The 20,011-nt window shown below is 40.3% G+C and overlaps 1 protein-coding gene across 6 annotated transcripts in view; it reads left to right on the top strand.

Annotated features, from left to right (window-relative positions):
* Nucleotides 1-20,011, top strand: part of LOC137377146 (neuron navigator 2-like) — a 984,055-nt gene that overhangs the window by 613,889 nt on the left and 350,155 nt on the right. For 5 of the 6 annotated variants that reach the window (XM_068046509.1, XM_068046511.1, XM_068046512.1 and 2 more), the window contains exons 4-6: nucleotides 2,362-2,434; nucleotides 4,458-4,713; nucleotides 12,241-12,389. In XM_068046509.1, the coding sequence (XP_067902610.1) occupies nucleotides 2,362-2,434; nucleotides 4,458-4,713; nucleotides 12,241-12,389 (478 nt within the window). Of the gene's footprint in view, nucleotides 1-2,361; nucleotides 2,435-4,457; nucleotides 4,714-10,725; nucleotides 10,795-12,240; nucleotides 12,390-20,011 lie in introns of all 6 variants that reach the window. The other variant, XM_068046521.1, reaches the window with a different exon arrangement.

The following is a 20,011-nucleotide window of genomic DNA, read 5'->3' as shown; positions in this document are numbered from 1 at the left end:
AGGAAGGAGAAGTCTTGGCAGGGTTCTAGATTGTGATCACTATGCAGTGACATCGTAAACCAAAAATGTCCACTGAGCCCATGATATCTGCTGCAGCTCCTTAGAGGAGTAATTCAAATTAATCCCACTGCTCTGTTCTCACCCTATAATGGCACATGTTTCACTGCCTCAAATATTGATCCACTTTTCTTCAAAAGAGGCAGTTCCATTGTTTCAACTATTCCCTGTAGCAAACTCTATGCCTAATATCTCTCTGTTTAAAGAATAGGGCACTGAGATTGCACAGATTGCTTCAACCTGAGACAATGGCTGGGGAGGAGGTTGGAATCAGTGGCAATGGAATGGAGTTTGTGACTGAGGCCAAAGACGATGGTTTCACTCTTGCCAATGTTTAGCTAAAAATGACGCACTTGTCAATATGGGAGTCTTAAGACAAGTGGCTTCTCCTCACATGGATACCTGAGTAAAATATATCAAGCAAGGTCATTCCCCTTATAATATTGGAAACTTGAAACAATTCAGAGAATGTACTTTAATGCAACAATAAGGGCATGCCTACCAAGAGGGTTTTGGATTTAGACAGACGATCATGGGGCTAAGCCCTTAACACGAGGACTTGAACGCATAATCTAGGCTGACATTTCAGCATGGTATTAGGGAGTGTTACATTGTGGTTGGGGTGCTGTCTTTCAGTTGAGACGTTGAACCGAGACTCCTCCTATCTAGTCAGTTAGAAGTAAAAGATCCAGTTGTTTGTGGGACCGTGCTGTACATAAATTGGCTGCCACATATGACTGCATGATAACACTGCACTTCAGAAGTCATTTATCGTCTTTAAAGCATAGTGGGGTGTCATGAGGAGGTGAAAGGCGCTATATCAAAGCATGTTCTTTTTTTAGCATTGGTGTTGCCAGAGCTTCATAATTCTTTGTGCTTTTAGCACCTCATACTGAATTTCACACTAAGCGCTCTGAACAGAGACAAAGTACACACTTCATGGCTGCATCCTTCCAGCTTGATAACCCTCACATGATCTTTGACAGGTGCAGTTACCCAAGATTGATCTTGCAGCAGGTCCCCAGAAGCCTCTTAAAGCTTTGGTGCATCTTTAGTACTCTACCCCAGTGGTGCTGACTCCTAACTTACTCATAGCTCTTCCTTACAGGCAGGATCAAATGGAGGCCAAAATAAGTTAGTACTCAGGCACGTGAGAGGCACCTGAAATATTTGTGTGGTAACTTCCATGCACATTTCAGCCTTGCTCTTCACAGGTTTAGACCAATTTTCAAAACTTTAGTTTCAGTCACCTCATGTTTTCATTTTGAAAACTGTCACATTTTGTTGTGTTTTGCATGATGAATAAGTGATCATCTTTCCGAGATATTGTTGCATTTGGCACTTGGATTTGGTAATTCTAAGACTTCATCTAAATCTTTGTCAAAAATTATTTTTATTTCATTTACTCAAGAAATTAAAGTGCCAAAGTTTGATCTGCCTCTGCAATCTTTCCCTCTAAAGAGGAAATATTTTCTTTATTTTGTACAGCTGTAACAGAGAGAATCAGAGGCATTTCCTAGACTTAATGATACTAGAACTGAGAAATTTATTTCCCAACAAAAGTTTCAGAATGTGGAGTTTAGTAGAGTACATTTATTGATGCTGCAATTCAGTTGGCTGTGAAGCATTGGGCAAATTAAAGGATCATTCTATTCAAGCTGTGATCACCTTGTTACACAATCCAAAAGGATTTTGTGTGCTTAATAGAGTGAGATAAAATGGCCTGCATGCTTTCTCTAAGCATTAGTGCCTTCATCTATCAAATCAAATAAGTACTTCAAGCATTCTGTGCTTCAAGCTGACGTTAAAGTTAAGTCCTTGCACTGATCTCAACTGTTGTGATGCTATTTTCATTTAATGCAGTAGCTGAGTAACTGTTTAATGAATAAAGAAGGCCATACTTTCAGTAAACTTATATTTTTCATCATTTGTTCACCTGTCACATAAAGTTCTCTTTATGTGGTTTTCTGACTTGGAGTGGTTGGAGTTTATCATGTATCTCCATCCTATGTCAACTTCGTCTTTGCTGCAGTCTCATTTGAAGAAGTAATGAAGAAATACAGGATGGGGGAATATTGCAATGCTTGTGAACAGTACCCTATGAATTGTCCCATTTTTAGATGATTGCTTCTACATTTGTGCACAAAGGATGAACTACATATAAAAGACAAGAAGTCTCATGCTCAATATAATAATATAACAGAGCAATATGGAATTAACTTTTATGTATTGTTCAATATTATTATTGCCCCCAACAAAGCCAGATTTAAATTGATATTTTTCTTCCTGTTTGTCTTACTCCAGATTGAAAATATTGATGTGTGCCTGAGTTTTTTGGCTGCCAAAGGAGTGAATATACAGGGTCTTTCTGCAGAAGGTAAGAAACCACTCCACATAATGTATTTTCAAATTAACTATTGTTATTGTGCAAAATTGTTGCTGATTGGCCTGGAATTAGCCCAATGAACTCCCAACGGTCTCATTATAATTTTTGACATTAAAGTTATCCTCAGTGAGTGATTTTCATAAACTCTCATAGTCCATCAAAGAGAAAATTTAAGAAACTATTCTTGAGACTACAGATAAAATTAATTCCAGGCAAATCAAAGCAACTGCATTATGCCAGGATTTCCCTGGTTAAGACGACAAGATCTATGGCAGAAAATTAGGTAGTAGCTAAAGACAATGTATTTGACTCCCAATGAAGGTAAGTCACGTTTGTTTCGATAACTCTGAACAAACTCTATAACTATGTGAATCCAAATTTATTTCTTCACGTTTTCTTGAATTTGTACAACAGGGGTTGAAAATTCATCCATCATAGTGCTTTTTGCAAAGATTTTAAATCTATTTCCAAAGCTTTTGGAGAAGAATTACTGTGGTGGAGAACCTACATCTGGGGGCATGTGGAGGTTACTGAGGTGAAAGTCATGCTCAATTTAAGGCATCTTTGTAGCATGATTTATTTACTGCTTCCTCAAATTAATGTACGCTACTCTGATTTCCTTCGGGTGGAAAATCAACTGAAGAGTAGCTTAATTAATTTGCAAGAAAGGAAGTAAAGCTTGAAACTGTTGCTACCTAATTCCTATCATTTTCTTTTCAGTTTTGTGGGTAATTCTTGTGCTTGGATAGATTCTCTGTCATCATTCTGTGGAGCCATTGCTACCATTAAAAAATGTGTTTATTTGGAGAAAATGGTTAAATCAAAATGTCTTTTCCTCTAGTTTTCTGTTTCAGTTGTAGGCTTAGTACTTTTCTTCCACAATTTCCTTCAAATATATTCCATTTAGAAAACCATTTAGAAAAATAAACCTATTTCTGAAATAGATAATTAAAAGAGGAAAAGGAGGAGAGAGATGGCCTTTTAGGGTTAACTAATAGATACTCGAGGTTGATTGGCTAACATGTAAAGGCTTGGCAGAAAATTCACAGGTTAGAATGTTGTCTGGTGAAATTCTGTTACTTCTTCCTTTACCTTGTCCTTCCTGGTCCCAAAAAAGTGTTGTGATGTGAATGTTAAAAACTGTCATGGTAAAGTGTCCTTTTTCTTCCTTGATATCTTGTTTCACAGTCAACAGTAGCACTCTGGTACATCATCGAAGGGACCACTGTTCATGTGAGAGTTTGGATAGTGAGTTTTAACAGACTATTCCACCATGTCAGGTATCACAGCCAAGCCTGGTCATCAGTGTTCTACTGAGTTATGTAGTCTTAGCTGGGGCAGGAATATGGCCACTGAAGTAGGTCCCAGTGCCCCTGGATCAGGAAAGGAAAATTAGTAATGGTTCTTGCTCCCAATTGCCACTGGTAACAATGCACATTTGTTGGCATGGGTTGAGGACTAGATTGCACCCGGCTGTGATACCCCATGATAAAATTATCCATCCACACCCACTGTCAAGACTGACTTGTGCATAAAGGCCACTTGAGCAAGGTACCTGAGACAACCTCGTGCTCATAAAACTGTATCACAGCAAGGAGTCAAAGCCTTCAAGGGAGGGATGGGGCAGAGGAGGGAGGAATCAGGCTAGAATAAAATCAATCATGCTACTACAATAGCAGTAAAGTTGTTGTGAATTTCAGTTAACTCATTAAATCCTGAATCCAGATCATGTGTTATCTTGATTCAATTTACAATGAATGGAACAGCATTAGTTGTTGGTAATTAATTTTTAAAAAGTTTAATTTTAACAAAAGGTGCTGCTGCATAGTTACAGGAAATATAGGCCCAGAAGCATTGCAGCACATTTATTTGTGGGGAGAATACAGAAAAATGACGGCTGTTATGTAAAATACCAAAACTGTTTTGTCACTTGATTATTTTTAACCAAAATAAATAAACAGAGCCATATTTTGTGTAACTTTGTGGTGAATTTTTAATGCTCAATCTCTTTCAGAAATCCGGAATGGAAATTTGAAGGCCATCTTGGGTCTCTTCTTCAGTCTTTCACGATATAAGCAGCAGCAACAGCAGACTCAAAAGCAGCAACATCCGTCTTCACTTGCATGTCAGCAGCAGGTGCCTCAGCATCATCATCCTCAGTATCAGTGCCAGGTTGGCCTTCAGCAACAGCAGCAAGCCACACCTTGCAACCAACCTCACCACCAGGTGCAACAGTGCCAACAAAAAGCACAGCTGGAAATGCAGTCAAGGTTTGCGTTGAATTTTAAGTTGATAACTGAAACACTTTACAATTTGAAAGCCGAATGTTTCCACTAAATGTAACGCACATGGGAAATTTTCAAGACACAGAGCAGGAGTTTCCACAAATTTGTGCGCTTTTTTGCCGCAATTCGTTCGAAATCGATCAAACCAGCGGCAAGGATTGCGGAATATTCAGAGCAATTACATCCTGCACAAATCAAGTTTCTGTGATCTTTGCTGCTAGAATCACACTTGAAGCCGGCCACGCCTACAAAACTAACCACACCCCGAAATCATTTACAAACCTTTGAGGAGGCATTTAGCGTTTTTCTTTAGATGCAACGTCACTAAGTCACTAATGAAAACATTTTAAAAGCTTTTGATTTTGAAAAATTTATTAAGAAACTGATGACTGTATACCGATATGACTAGCAAATGTTTTTTTTTAAATTGGGCTCCTCATAGTCATGGGCTAGACACCGATGAAAATGCTTATTTTTTATGACAGTCATTGTCAGCTGTATTAATAAAGTTGCCCCAAATTACCACCCTTCAATATAATAAGGAATATTTTTAAAGCAATTTTTAAAAAAAATTTACTTTCTAAAACACTGCCTGAGTGCACTGGTTCATGGCAGAACTTAAGTTTGCTGATATGTGTTTGAGTGGAAACTTGAGAAAAAAAGCAATTCACAAAACTGGAGCAATTTTGGGTGCAATTTGCATCCACATGGCCAATTGTGCCCAACAGTCTCAACCCCATAACTTTGATAAGGGTGTTCGCAGACCAGCTTCAACCCTCTGTTTTGTAAATATGGCCTCCATTTTTATCTGATTTGACAGCGAACTGAAGAAATGGGCAAACAATCTGCCAATATCTTGTAGCCTTATTATGAAGCACTGAAAATAAAATGACAGGACAATGACAATATGCTGACAGGTATAGGTGCTTTAGTAAGAATATGAGAAAGATCTAGTAAACAATTGGCACTGAGTCCTCCTGTTCTCAATTTATAGTGAGTTCAGCAGCCTTGTTGTCATGGTACTGCACTGGTAACTGAGAGCCCATGAGTTCAAATCCCATTATGGCAAGTCATGAAATGAAATTCAATAAATTAAGTAAATCTGGTAAAACCCAACTGGTTCATTGATGCCATTGAAGGAAAGAAAATTCCTCCCCTTCCTGGTTTGACCCTCCATGTGACTCTAGCTCCACAATATGTGGTTGACTCTAATGTCCTCAAGGCAACCAGGGATGGGCAATAAATACTGCCTTGCTGTTATTACTTACAGCTCAATAAAAAGGGGTAAATTTTGACAATGTTATTGTCGGAGGTTACTGTTCCAGTGCATTCAAGCAATAGCCTGGATTGTAGGCATTTAGGAAGAAAATACTGTCCTTAAGGATGTAATGTGATATTAATTCCTTGTATAAATATAAAAGCTGAATTTAACTTTTATCTATTTGTTCATGGGATGTGATTTAATGCATTTAATGCCCCTCCCTAATTGCCCTTGAGAGGGTGGTGGTGAGCCGCTGCCTTGAACCGCTGCAGTCCATTTGGTGTAGTTACGCCCACAGTGCTGTTAGACAGGGATTCCAGGATTTTAACGCTGCAACTGTGAAGAAATGGCAAATTAATTCCCAGCCAGGATGGTATCTAACTTGGAGGGGAACTTGCAGATGGTGGTGTTCCCATGCATTTGCTGCTCTTGTCCTTCTAGATGGTAGATATCGTGGATTTGGAAGGTACTGTTGAAGGAAACTTGGTGAGTTGTTGCAGTTCATCTTGTTGATGGTACATACTGCTGCCACTGTGTGCCAGCGGTGGAGGGAGTGAATGTTTAAGAAAATGGATAGGGTGTGGATCAAACGGGCTGCTTTGTCCTGGAATGTGTCAAACTTCTTGAGTGTTGTTGGAGTGGCACTCATCCAGGCAAGTGGAGAGTTTTCTGTTACACTCCTGACTTGTGCCTTGTAGATGGTGGATAGGCTTTGAGGAGTTGGGAGATGAGTTACTTGCTGCAAAATCCCCAGCCGCTGATCTGCTTTTGTAACCACAGTAATTATGTGGCTGGTCCAGTTAAGTTTCTGGTCGATGGTAACCCCAGGGTGTTGATAGTGGGGGATTCAGCAATAGTAATGCCATTGAATGTCAAGGGAAGATGGTTAGATTCTCTCTTGTTTGAGATGGTCATTGCCTGACACCTTTGTGGCGTGAATGTTACTTGCCACTTATCAGCCCAAGCCTGAATATTGTCTAGGTCTTGCTGCATGCGGGCACGGACTGCTTCAATATCTGACGAATTGCAAATTGTACTGAACACTGTGCAATCATCAGTGAACATTGCTACTGCTGACCTTATGTTGAAGGAAGGGTCATTGATGAAGCAGCTGAAGATGTTGGGGCCCAGGACACTACCCTGAGGAACTCCTGTAGCGATGTCCTAGGACTGGGCTAATTGGCCTCCAACAACCGCAACCATTTTCCTTTGCAGTCGGTATGACTCGAACCAGTGGAGAGTTTCCAGTTGACTTCAATTTTGCCTGGGCTGCTTGCTGCTACACTCAGTCAAATGCTGCCTTGATGCCAAGGGCAGTCACTCTCACCTCACCTCTGTAATTCAGCAATTTTGTCCATGTTTGGACCAAGGTTGTAATGAGGTCTGAAGCTGAGTGGCCCTGGTGGAATCAGTGAGCAGGTTGTTGCTGAGTAAGTGCCGCCTAATGGCACTGTCGACGACACCTTCCATCACTTTGCTGATGATTGAGAGTAGACTGATGGAGCGGTGATTGGCCAGATTGGATTTGTCCTTTTTGTGGACAGGACATACCTGGGCAATTTCCACATTGTTGGGTAGATGCCTGTGTTGTAGCTGTACTGGAAGAGCTTGGCTAGGGGCATGGCTAGTTCTGGAGTTCAAGTCTTCAGTACTACAGCTAGAATGTTTTCATGGCCCAGCGTCTTTGCTGTATGTAGTGTCTTCAGCCATTCTTTGATATCATGTGGAACGAATTGAATTGGCTGAAGACTAGCATCTATGATGGTGGCAGGGAGACTGAGTCGGATCATCCACTCGGAACTTGTGGCTGAAGATGGTTGCAAATGTTTCAGCCTTGTCTTTTCCAGTGACATTCTGGGCTCCACCACTGATGGGGATGTTTTTGGACCCTCCTCCTCCAGTTAATTGGTGGTAATTGTGCACCACCATTCACAATTGGGTGTGGTAGGACTGCAGAGCTTCGATTGTGATCACTTAGCTCTGTCTACAGCATGTTGATTTCACTTTTTAGCGTGCATGTAGTCCCGTGTTGTAGCTTAACCAGGTTGGCATCTCATTTTTAGATATGCCTGGCACTATCCTGGCATGCTCTCCTGCACTCCTCATTGAACCAGGATTGGTTGAACTAGGTCAAACTAAGTTCAAGGTAAGTTAGTTATTTTCAGTTCTGTCGGGCTGAATTTTTGGGCACCAGCAAATGTCAGAACAGAGGTGGACAGGTCTGAAAATACTGGCGCCAGCCAGCATGCCGATTTCCTGAGCCTAGCGGCCCTTGCTGCCTGCCTGGATCTGGGTGCAGCTGAAGGCCACCCTTTGGAGAGACTACCCCACCACCCCCACCCCCCCCCAACATTGGTGGCCTGTCTGCTGTATCTGTTTTTTATTTAAACTTTTGAAAAAGTTGGTGAGAGGACACCTCCATGTTGAAGCACCCTCTCAGTTACTTACCATCGATTGCAGCCTGTTGCTGCTCTCAAGCTGGAAGGCCTCTGATTGGTCCTCCAGCTTTGAAAGCCCACTCACCACCCTTAATGGGGCAGGGAACCTGTCTTCACGCCATTTAAGGGAACGCCACCATGAAAGTTCCAGGTGAGTGACTGCCTCCCCCCCCCCCCCCAGCACCCCCCCCCCCAACTGCCGGGGGGTGGGCTTCAGGACCTGGAAACAGACCCGGCCCGTTTCCTACATGAAAATCCAGCCTGTCGTCTTTAGGGGCAAGTGTCGTAGTTTTAGTAATTTACTTGAATTTTGGCAGTGTTAAATTTCTATCCTGATATGACTTCATGAATTAAGGACAGTATTTTATTCCTGAATACCTACAGTCCAGACCATTGCTTTGTTTCTTCTTCCAAAAGCAATTCATAACTGATAGAATATTGGACCGGAATTATTTTTCAGGCACTGCAGTCCTAAAACTTTTTCAATTTTAGTGGTCATGGTTGATTAACAACATCTGCATTGTATATTCTCAGTGGAAGGCTTTGGAGATGAACAGCATGTAGTGTTGTGCAAGAGGGAGGAAGCAGGATGGTATTCTTTATTGAAGCAGGTTATTCTGCTTTTCTAGACATAGAGATGCTAAAGATGAAATCAGGGATTAAACTGGGATCTTGCTGGTCTGTACAGAGGAGCTGCCTCTCTATTTATAAGATGATTTTCTTTCTTTCCCTTGTGCTCGCACTCAATTTATGCAGCAAATTGTAACTTAGAGAGCAGCCAAATGACATGTTCCAGCTTTGTCCAAGAATTGTGTCCCTGGCCATCTGCCAGGAGGTGTACAAGAGTGGTTCAAAGATGATTTAATTTTCTGATTTTCTTTCCAGCTCTGAGCCGGCACCTGTTTACTAGTTGACATGTACCCGATCGGTGTAGGGGATTAATCCACTTTGTGGCATTGTGCATGGGTTCTGCTACGCTCAGTCAAACCATATTGCCTAAGTAGAGCTCCTCAGCATGAAGGTTCTTCTTTATTTTACTATAAGTGTAATGTATCTGAAAACAAATTGCTGACTTTTGGGAATGAATGCCAAAATCCAACAGTTATGTTGTACTTTAGAGATAGGATGGCACCAGTATTCGAGTGAAATCTAAACCCCAAAATGTAATATTGTGCAATTTGTATGCTGGATGAATGTATAACCAGCCCTCACAGTGTTGCTAATTTGATATAATTCGACAAGTTTAACTTGTCGCTGGTGAAGAAAAGCAGTCGGTTTTGCACTGTGCCTGATTCCCCTCTTCCAATAGGAGTGCTGTATTTAAGCAGTAATGTATGTCTTTATATGATGCTGCACTGCAAATTATACAAAAACAAAGGTGAGAATAGACCTTCAGTGCCATTCTTGCTCATCCAATCCATTAGACAGTGCAGTCTCGTGCATCACCCACCAATGCTCGTAATATTCCTGCAGGTGGCATATAAAAAAATGGTGCAATTTCACAAAAAACGCTGCGAAATCCCTCCCAACTCTCTAAGGCTCTCTGACAAGTTCCAGGATTCCATGGTTGCTCATTACTAGCCTACATAAACTAAACTCTCTCCTTATATGTTCCAAGTGCCTTACGAACATTGAATTATATAGGATTGGATACATCCATTGTACCAGCATCATAGGTCACATAGATATACCTGTGATAACTTTCAATATCTTCATCTTTTAAAGATGTTTCCATTGTCCTGTGCAAATATCTAACATTCTCTGCTTCCACTGCTTCTCTCTGTTGACTATTCCATGTGTTTACCATCTTCTACATGAAGAAGCTGCATCCTCACTGTGTATTCACATTTTCCTCTCTAAATTTGAATCATTTCCCCTTGGTTCAGAATTTACATTAATATTCTGGAATCATTCTGGAGTCAACTTTATTTATTGCCTTGAGGTGTTTGAATACTTCAATAAGGTCATTACTAGGCTGCCGGTTTTCCAATATAGACATCAGTAGTACCATTGGCCTTTCCTCATAGCTCAATTATCAACTTGAGTTGCCCTTCCTTGTATTTCCTCCATGGCCAGAATGACAGCAGTTGCACAGTGTCAAGAATCGTACATAATATTTGGGTAGTGTTTGCATCACAACTTCTGATGTCTTGGGTAGAGCTTAGTGGAAATTTGAACTTAGGATTGATGAAAGTACTATTAAGGTTCATGTTGCATGTTCTCTGCTGTTGCTGTACTCTCATGCTCTATCCTTTACTCATGATCATTTTTTTTCCTTTCTTCTTCTCTGTCATACAGTGTGTCATCCAGGTTATCATCCCAAAGCAAAAGCACAAGAATTGCGCCCACTCAAAGAAAGACCTCTAGGTCAGCTGGTGTTGCCTGTTTTTAGCCCACTGATCGCTTTTAACATTAGAGGCGTCTTATGTGACTGTAACTGCATGGCTCGGCATTTTCCGAACTTGCTAAGCAGCAGGTTTATCTTAACTGCAGCGCTACTGAGTCCTATTAACAGTAGTATATGTCCAGCTGTACCTTTTTCATTTAAAGAAACTGCATCCCTTTTTGTTGAAGTGCGGCAGGATATTTATCACCCCTCCCACCAATTTTTGCACCCCTTTCCTGAACGGATTGATTCCTCGCTGGTGATCCCTGGGCACATCAGCCAAGTGACCTTTATTTATTAGCCCCAACAGTGTATGTCAGCCAGTTATCAAACTGTGCAGCTTCACAGCTGAGGCTGTGGCTGATCCTACCCTTAGCTGGTGTCCAAACTGTGCATTGAATAAATTTGCTGACTCATTGGAAAGCCAGGAAATTGGTTACCTTGCAGAAATATGAAAATATACGTCCAGCATGTGGATCAGAACTATATTGCTGACTTGACTTGGCTGGGTTTGATGTTTGTTCAGTACACAGCCTGCAACTGGAATTGTGGAGAGCGGTAAAACTGTGCTCCAAAACAGTCTCCAAATCCTTGGTATAGTAAAATTACAAAAATGATATAACTTTTTAATTCTCGTCGCATTTTTTACATGATTAGCTGGATGTTATAGGTCTCATTAATGCAGCAGAATAGCAAATATAAACAATACCAAATCACCCCGGTCAACTTTAGTCTTTTCACCAAACAGAACCACGGGGTCAAATGGCTTGCTCTAGATTGGAAACCTAAACCTTGCATGTCTCGTCACAGTTCAAACGCTTACTCTTTTATATTGGAATTGGGGAGCAGGCTGAAGAATATTAAAGAGCAGGTGCTTTACCATATTTCGTCAAGCATGCTTGAAAAGCCGGTGAGAGGATGAAGTGAACCTGTTAGTGAGTGATCCTTAACATTATGTAAATTCAGGGCATTGAACACTACAATTCGCTTGTGTCTCGGTTCACTGAGGAACCTGAATGCCATGGTGCAGGGGCTTCTTTGATTTTTTTGATGTAACGAGGGTAGGGTGTATAGATCAAGATGTGTTTTAATTTACTGTGTTTATAAATTGAGTTATTAATTTGTCTGCCAGAAATGTAAGTGTTCGGAACTAGATTTCCATTCACTAACAACGTGTCTGTTTTCTCAAACATTTCATTTTAATTGCTTAATGTAATTTTAACATTGTGTGGTTTATTTTAATCTCCTGTGATCTTGGCATTGTGTTGATGTCAGCGCTGTGAAATTTGTCTGAATTCAAAACAGAAAGCGTGCTGTGTGATTGGTATAAGTCTTTTGTCAGTAACAATCTTGTTTTTGTAGTATTGTCCTGTGCCAGTGATTTTTACTTTGGCTCGTTATTTACTGTTTTATCTGTTTGGCTTTAGGCTTCCAGCCCCCACTACGAGATTGTCAGCTGCAGGCAGCGAGACCAAGACTCGTGTATCCACCAGTGCAAACAACAGGCGCAGTCAGAGCTTTAACAACTTCGATAAATCCAAATCTGGTCACAACCCAGCAGCAAATAATGAGAAAGGTACATATATTAGCACTTGTTCGTTCACATTCTAGATGTCAATTAGCCTTCATTTGCAGGAGTCTTGCCTCAGTTCAAGCCCCATGCCAGGCTATGAGTGCATAATCCGGGCACAACACTCAAGTGCAGTCATGAGGGAGTGTTCATGTGTCTGAGGTGCAGTCTTTTGGACGAGTGACAAGCAGATATAAAAATTGCCACAGCGGTATTCAAAGCAGGGCAGAAAACTGGTGTCCTGGCCAATACACATCCTTCAACCAATGCCACTGAGAACAGATTAACTAACCTTTTATCTTATTTGCGAGTGGTGGAGCCTTTCTGTGTGCAAATTGGCTGCTGCATATTTTTGATGATATGGGTTGTATTGGCAAGGTTACGTTTATTGTTCATCTTTCATGAAGTGCTTTGAGACATTCTGAGGATGTGGAGATTGCTATATATATTGAAGTTTAAGCTATGTTTTAAAGCTCTGCACATCACTTTTGGCGGGTGCTTTAGGTTTTGCAATTATAAATTACAAGTCTGGGGAAGGGAACAAAACAAGGAAAGAAAGTGAGAAAATATTCAAAATTAAAGCTGAGCTAAAAATTCAATTTAAGGCTTCCAATGTACAAGGAATGTCCCGGGTTTGATCTCCAGTTTGTGCTGAGTTAGTTGATCTCAGCTGGTGTTTGGTGCAAGTAATACAACTGACCTCACTCCCCTTGGTTAGGAAGAGGATTGCCAAGTCTCCTGCATTGTCCAGGAGTCTCTTGGAATGGGGCATAGATCTCCCAGGTCAGGCGAAATGTTTGTGCCTTATTAGAAAAGGAAGCGTTTGCCAATTTTCATCCCTCTTGGCCACTATCCACTGATGGAAATGCACATGGGGGAACTTAGCATGATGATAGCGCTGAGCTTAGCTGTACTTTCTCTGCTGTCAAATAGTTGCCGAAACCCAACATTAAGGCTCACACAAGAAAAACAGACACTTGGGCAAGGTTTCCAGGAATCTGGGTACCTGTGGGAGTGTACATTAGGAAGAAGTCAAAGGCTCCAGGAAAGGAGAGGGCATATTTGGCAAAGGGATAAAATGAGCTGTATTTATTTATTGATACAGCACTGAAACAGGCCCTTTGGCCCACTGAGTCTGTACCGACCATCAACCACCCATTTATACTAATCCTACATTAATCCCATATTCCTACCACATCCCCTCAATTCCCCTACCACCTACCTACACTAGGGACAATTTACAATGGCCAATTTACCTATCAACCTGCAAGTCTTTGGCCGTGGGAGGAAACCGGAGCACCCGGCGGAAACCCACGCGGTCACAGGGAGAACTTGCAAGCTCCGCACAGGCAGTACCCAGATTCAAACCCAGGTCGCTGGAGCTGTGAGGCTGCGGTGCTAACCACTGTGCCGCCCTGTCTGGATAAAATATGCAACGGCATAACGTTTTGTTACGAAGGAGTAGAAAATAAAAAAATTTGCAGTGCACCCTTTAGATCCTTTTAAAGTTAGAACTTAGTCTTTTCTGCTGAGATTTTTTGCAAAAAGGTCATTTGCTGGTGCAATACATTGGACTTTGGGTATGCTTTGGTGCAGAGTGCTGCTTCATATCAGTGAACTTCGTGAGGTTTCCATCTCACTCATGCCAGTAGAGGGCGATAATGTGTGAAAGAAAAACAACCTGGTACGTTACATGCAAATTTTAATCATTCAGTTTTACAATTTTTCCCTCTGTTTCCCTTTTTTTGGCTGTTGTCAACATGACATCTGTCTCCACTGAGAAGGTGACTAAAATCCTATGGACCTATTTACAGCTTTGGATGTTGCTTTTCAGGTAGAAGCTGAACTTTGAGCAGATTCAAAGAGCTGTTCATAGAATTATAGAATGATGCGACACAAAAGGAGGCTGTTTGGCCCAGTGTGCCTGTTTCAGCTCTTTGAATGAGTTATTCAATTAGTCCCACTCCCTGTAACCCTGCAAAAATGTTCTTCAACTATTTATATAATTCCCTTTTGAAAGTTATTACTGAATCTGCTTCAAACCAAATCTCCAGGCAATGCATTGCAGATCATAAGAACTCACTGTGTTTTTTTTAAATCTTCTCATCTCCCTCCTGGTTCTTCTTCCAATTACCTTAAATCTGTGTCATCACTGACCTTTCTTCTCAACTGACCTTTCCTTGGAGATAAGGCAGTCTGTTGCTGAAGATTAGAAGAGATTCTGGAGGATTAGACAATCCAAACATGTCCATCAGTTTGACTGAAAACAAAATAATATATGCGTAAGTTTGCAATGTTGAATTAAAAATTTTCTAATAGTGACGTGACAGGAATTGAATGAGTACATTTTAAAGAAACCAGTTGCACAAACTGCACCTCTCAATCTAAATGATACCAGGACACAAAGTGGTAAGGCACTTATTTTCAAAAGTTTGAAATTTGAAGGTATAAGTTTTAGACTGCAACCAATGGAATTGCCTAGATCAGCAGATGATTACATCCACTGTTGTGACAATTAATTCCACATTGTGCTTCAGCCCCATGGGAGTCGCAGATGCTCGGGAAAATTGGTTGCCTTCTCGTCCTGGGTCCCCAGCAACAGCGTTCATGTAATATATTCAAGGGATCCTGTCCCCAGGATTTCCTAGGTTAGCAATGCTGGCAGTGGGCATGCAGAATTTCTACTTTGCTGCCCAATACACCCCACACCCCACCTCCAGCCTTCACTGGCTTTCTTTGGCTCAATTTCGTCTACCATTGAACTGCTTTTCAGGAATGCTTTTCCTTTGTGCTAAACTCTGAAATTGATTACCTGTAGAACAATTAGTAATTCAAGTTCAAAAACCTAAGACCTTTTAACGGTGAAACGTATACAATGGAGTGAAAACTTAGAATAATTACATACGGCCAATTTTAATCTAATTCCAAATGTTGAATGCATGGTACTTAAGTTACACCATAGGGTTTACAGGAAGATAGTTGCACCTGTCAGTGAGTTTAAAGCTTTAAAAATAAACTATTTTTAAAATACATGCTCTATCAATATAAAAGCAAAATACTGCGGATGCTGGAAATCGGAAATAAAAGCAAGAAATGCTGGAACCACTCAGCAGGTTTGGCAGCATCTGTGGAAAGAGAAGCAGAGTTAACGTTTCGGGTCAGTTCCGAAGAAGGGTCACTGACCCGAAACGTTAACTCTGCTTCTCTTTTCACAGATGCTGCCAAACCTGCTGAGTGGTTCCAGCATTTCTTGTTTTTATTGCTCTATCAATATATTGCTTTAATTCTGGTAAAATAAAAGCTTGTTCTGTATTAAAATAGAGTAAGTTTCATCCCTGAGACACTCTTTGAGTATTTTAAAATTTCTCCTTGAATGAAATGATGAAGAAAAATGCTGAGAACAGCTGTTTGGAGTTTTCTCATACTTGGAACATGAAGCATTCCAAAGAGTCAGCGCTATTCCTGACACGTGAACACTATATTTGCCCATCATCTTTGGTTTTAATGTGATAAAACTGTTGTGTAATCAAATCTTAATATTGCTGGCAACACTTGACATGATACGTCATCGTGAAGTGAAAGATTTGTGCAGACAGATCACCAAATATAACTTGATATATGGGAGAAAGCATTATTCTATTAAAACAAATTGTTTGGTCCTTTGATTTGAAGTTTTTTTTCTCAAACAGAAGGAAAACTGTATGGAGATTTCTTTTAAAATATAAAGTCATAAGATCTTTTGAGATTTAAATTGGTAATTGAATCTTAACTGTGTGATCAGTTACTAATAAATATATGAATCATCTATTACTATCTATAAAGAAAGAACTTGTATTTCTGTAGAACCTTTCACATTCTTAGGTGATCCCAAAGCACTTTACAGCTAAAGAGGTGCTGTTGAAGAGAAGCCACTCTTGTAACCTAGGGAATTGTACACAGCAAACTCCAATAAACACCGATGTGATAATAACCAGATAATCAATATTAGTGATGTTGGTCAAGGGATAAATATTGATGAGGATACCGGGCAGAACTCCCCTGCTCTTGTTTAGAATAATGCCATAGGATCTTTTACACCTACCTGAAAGGGCAGACAAGGCCTCAGTTTAACATTTCATCCAGCATTGCATCAGTACTACACTGGATTATCAGCCAAATATTTCTGCTCAAATCTCTGGAGTGGGACACAAACCCAAACCTTCTGACTCAGCAGGAAGAGTGCTACCTATTGAGCCACAGTTGCTGCACAAGACATCTTTTTGGTGGGGGTGGTGGGTGGGGGCTGAGGGGGTGGTGGGCAGGGGTAGGCTGAAAAGTTACATAGAAATACAGGCAAAGTGGGAAGAATCGACCTGTATTTCTCTTTTACTTGAAGTATGCATTTACAATAAAATTAGTCATAAATATGTATCTATAATAAATGTTGAAAAAACTGGCAATATCTACATTAGTCGACCATCATGTAGATCCAGTGGCAGATAGATCATAAAGTTCTTTGGAGAAGATCTTCCAGGCCACTGGACGATAGCTAATGTAATTCCATATTTTTGGGAAAGCCATGTTTCTGAGAATTATAGGCCTCATGAGAAACGAATAGTGGATGTTGGCTACTTGTCATTGACATCAACTCTTTTGGCACTGTCTCCTTCACTTGATGGGCATGAATGTAGATTATGGCAGAGATTGCTCAAAAGGTTGGTGCAAGGAATTCTCAACAAATTATTCCTTCCTTATTTCAGGGACTGAGAGTCCAATTGTCACCTCTCCACTGCTATCCAAACTAAGTCAGGGATCAAAAATAATGTGACACACCGCACAGTGCACTTAGACACTGAGCCATCTAGCAGGGTGTTTTAGGTCTTTGTGGCTCTTCAGTGTTTGGTGTTTCTTTCCTATTTTCTTCCACATAGAAATTACAGCACAGGAGGCTATAATTTGGCATATTGTGCCTTTGCTAGCTCTTCAACTGGACCTATTTGCTTCAATTCTATTTCCTTGTCCTTTCCTTATATCCTTTTACATTAATAATTTTCCAGCTAATTCTCCCTTATGCTGTTATCATCCTTTGCCTCAATTTCCACTTGTGAAAAGCATTCCATGTATTAATAACCCCCATATGAAAATATTCTTCTAACTTGCCCCTTTGTTCTTGTAGTGATAACATAGTTTACACTACTCATTACCTATTCACTAACCAGTGAAAACAACTCGTTGCTATTTACTGTTCCAGAATCTTCCATCATTTTATTGGACCCCCTTAATCTTCTCTGTTCCAGAAAAAAGCCCCAACTTTTGAACACTTCTTAATAACCTCTTATTACTTTGTGTGTACAAATTCTTGTCTTTGGAAGATCCCACATTAGGTACATGATCATTGCGTAAAGCTGTTTAGCAGTGCTAAAGTTAACAGTAAATGAAAGAAGTTTTTCGTTTTTACAAAAAAAAATCCTGAAGGTGTCATAAATTACTGTGGTATTAGTTGCATATGGCATTCCATTTGTCTTTTGCCTGCTTTTTATTTATGATCTGGTATGAACAGCGAATGAATTACAGAGACTGAAATAGCTTAGACATATAATTCAGCATGTGCTTATAATGGACAAGGTCTAGCAGCCCGTAACTCCCTTAGTGTTGATATTAAGTGTGGCATTTCTCAACCTCTCTAAGTTATAAGGGAGCCGACTGTCAAGCAGATATGATAAAGTGGGATCTTTAAGGTCATTCAATGTAAATTTGGTGCTTCCCAGACAATGAGTCTTATTTCTTATAGAATGAGGACAGTGCATTCTTCGCTGTTGCTACTTTGCTTGCTGTCATTTCCTAGGATTATCTTTGGATACAGATTTAAATTAACTTTCCTTAACATTTGAAATGGTTAAAAAAAAATACACAGGAACAACAGCAAAATACTGTGGATGCTGCGAGTCTGAAATAAAATAGAGAAAATGCTGGTAAACACTCAGCAAGTTAGCATTTGTGGAAAGAGAAACAGAGTTAACGTTTCAGGTCAATGACTTAATCAGAATTGGAAGATGAAAAAATACACAGATACAATTTTCTTTTTCATAATCCAGTATTTATTTCCCTTTAGGACTGGGATGGAAACGTCTCAATTGCTGATCATGGAAGTGTTTGAATGAGAATATGTCTAAAAGATGTCTATGCTGTGTTCTTATCGCCCATTGCTAGTGTAGGCCACTGTCCAAGATTGAACCAGACTGTTTGCAACCTCGGCATGCTATTCGACCCTGAGCTCTGCTTCTAACCCCAGGTCCTCTCCATCACAAAGACTGCCTACTTTAACCTCCAAAACATTTCTGTCCTCATCACCTTAGCTCATCTGCTGCTGTTACATTCATCCATGCATTTGTCCCTTCCAGTGCTCTCGTGGCCAGTCTCCCCATCTGCACATTAGATAAACTTCAGCTCAAAATTAAAATGCTCATCCTCATGTTTAAATTCCTTCATGACTTTGTACCTCCCTATCTCTGTAACCTCCTCCAGTCTCACAAGCCCTCTTCCCCCGAATGCTTCATTCCCCTGATTCTGGCCTTCCTTCACGCCACCAGCCATCAAGGCTCCATGCTCTGGAATTTCCTCCTGATCTCTCCACCGCATCCCCCCTCTCTCCCCCTCCCCCCCCCCCCCCCCCCCCCACTTCCCCAGCTTCTCCTTTCAGCGCATCCATAATACTTACCTTTTTGACCAAGCTTTGGAACATTTTATTAAGTTTAATGTGCTATATAATTACATGTTGTTTTCCTTACTAAATGCAAATACATTATAAAACTGACGCCCTTTGTTTTTCTATATTGCCCAGCTCAAACTCAATGCGTACCTATCCCTTCATGTTTTCTATAAAATGTTTTTCTCTGAAAGCAGATGTGTTTGAAATCTAAATGGTGACCAATCTGTAGTCAAGATTTATGTCTGTATATTGATAATGGAATTTCAATTTAGAAACTTTATCTTTCTCCTTTATATACTTCCTATTTGCAGACTAGTGGCCTTAACTCGACCTTAAAAATATGATAAAATCCGAGAGAAGGAAAGGAATTTTATTTATAACCAACTAATTACAATAAGATTTAAGTTGTATCATAGATCATTTCATTTTTACTTTGAACTCTTAACAGGTAAAATATGTTTTTAAATTAACTTCAAAATCAAAGGAGTAAGAATTACGTGGTAGCGGATGGACTTCCATTTTTAATGTTACTTTTACTTTCCATTTGAGTGGAATCACAGTAGAATTTCTAATAATAGCAATAGAATTTTTAGTGGATACTGTTTGCACTGTTACTAACCATTCCCCTGATTTTGTTGGGTTTCCATCACCATTGCAGCTCCTGGTGTTGAACCGGTATTGTATGGCGGAAATGCTTATGGAAGCAAAATACAGTACCGTGAAACACCAAACAATTTTTTCCTCCATTCAGCCATGCGTAGAGATTTTTAATTAAGGATCCTTTGCTTCTATTTAAAAAAGCTGTTGAGGGATGGGATTGTATCCATGCTGAACAGCTACAAGCTTGATGCTGTGATCTGCTGCAGTGATTGGCTGTCAACAGGCTTGCTGTAAGAATAATGTTGGCCTTTCACTCCAAGGCTTGTCGCTAGGTGCACCT

Source organism: Heterodontus francisci, chromosome 14 (genome assembly GCF_036365525.1).
Source record: "Heterodontus francisci isolate sHetFra1 chromosome 14, sHetFra1.hap1, whole genome shotgun sequence".
NCBI classification, from domain to species: Eukaryota; Metazoa; Chordata; class Chondrichthyes; order Heterodontiformes; family Heterodontidae; genus Heterodontus; species Heterodontus francisci.
This window is presented reverse-complemented; position numbering and strand designations above follow the sequence as displayed.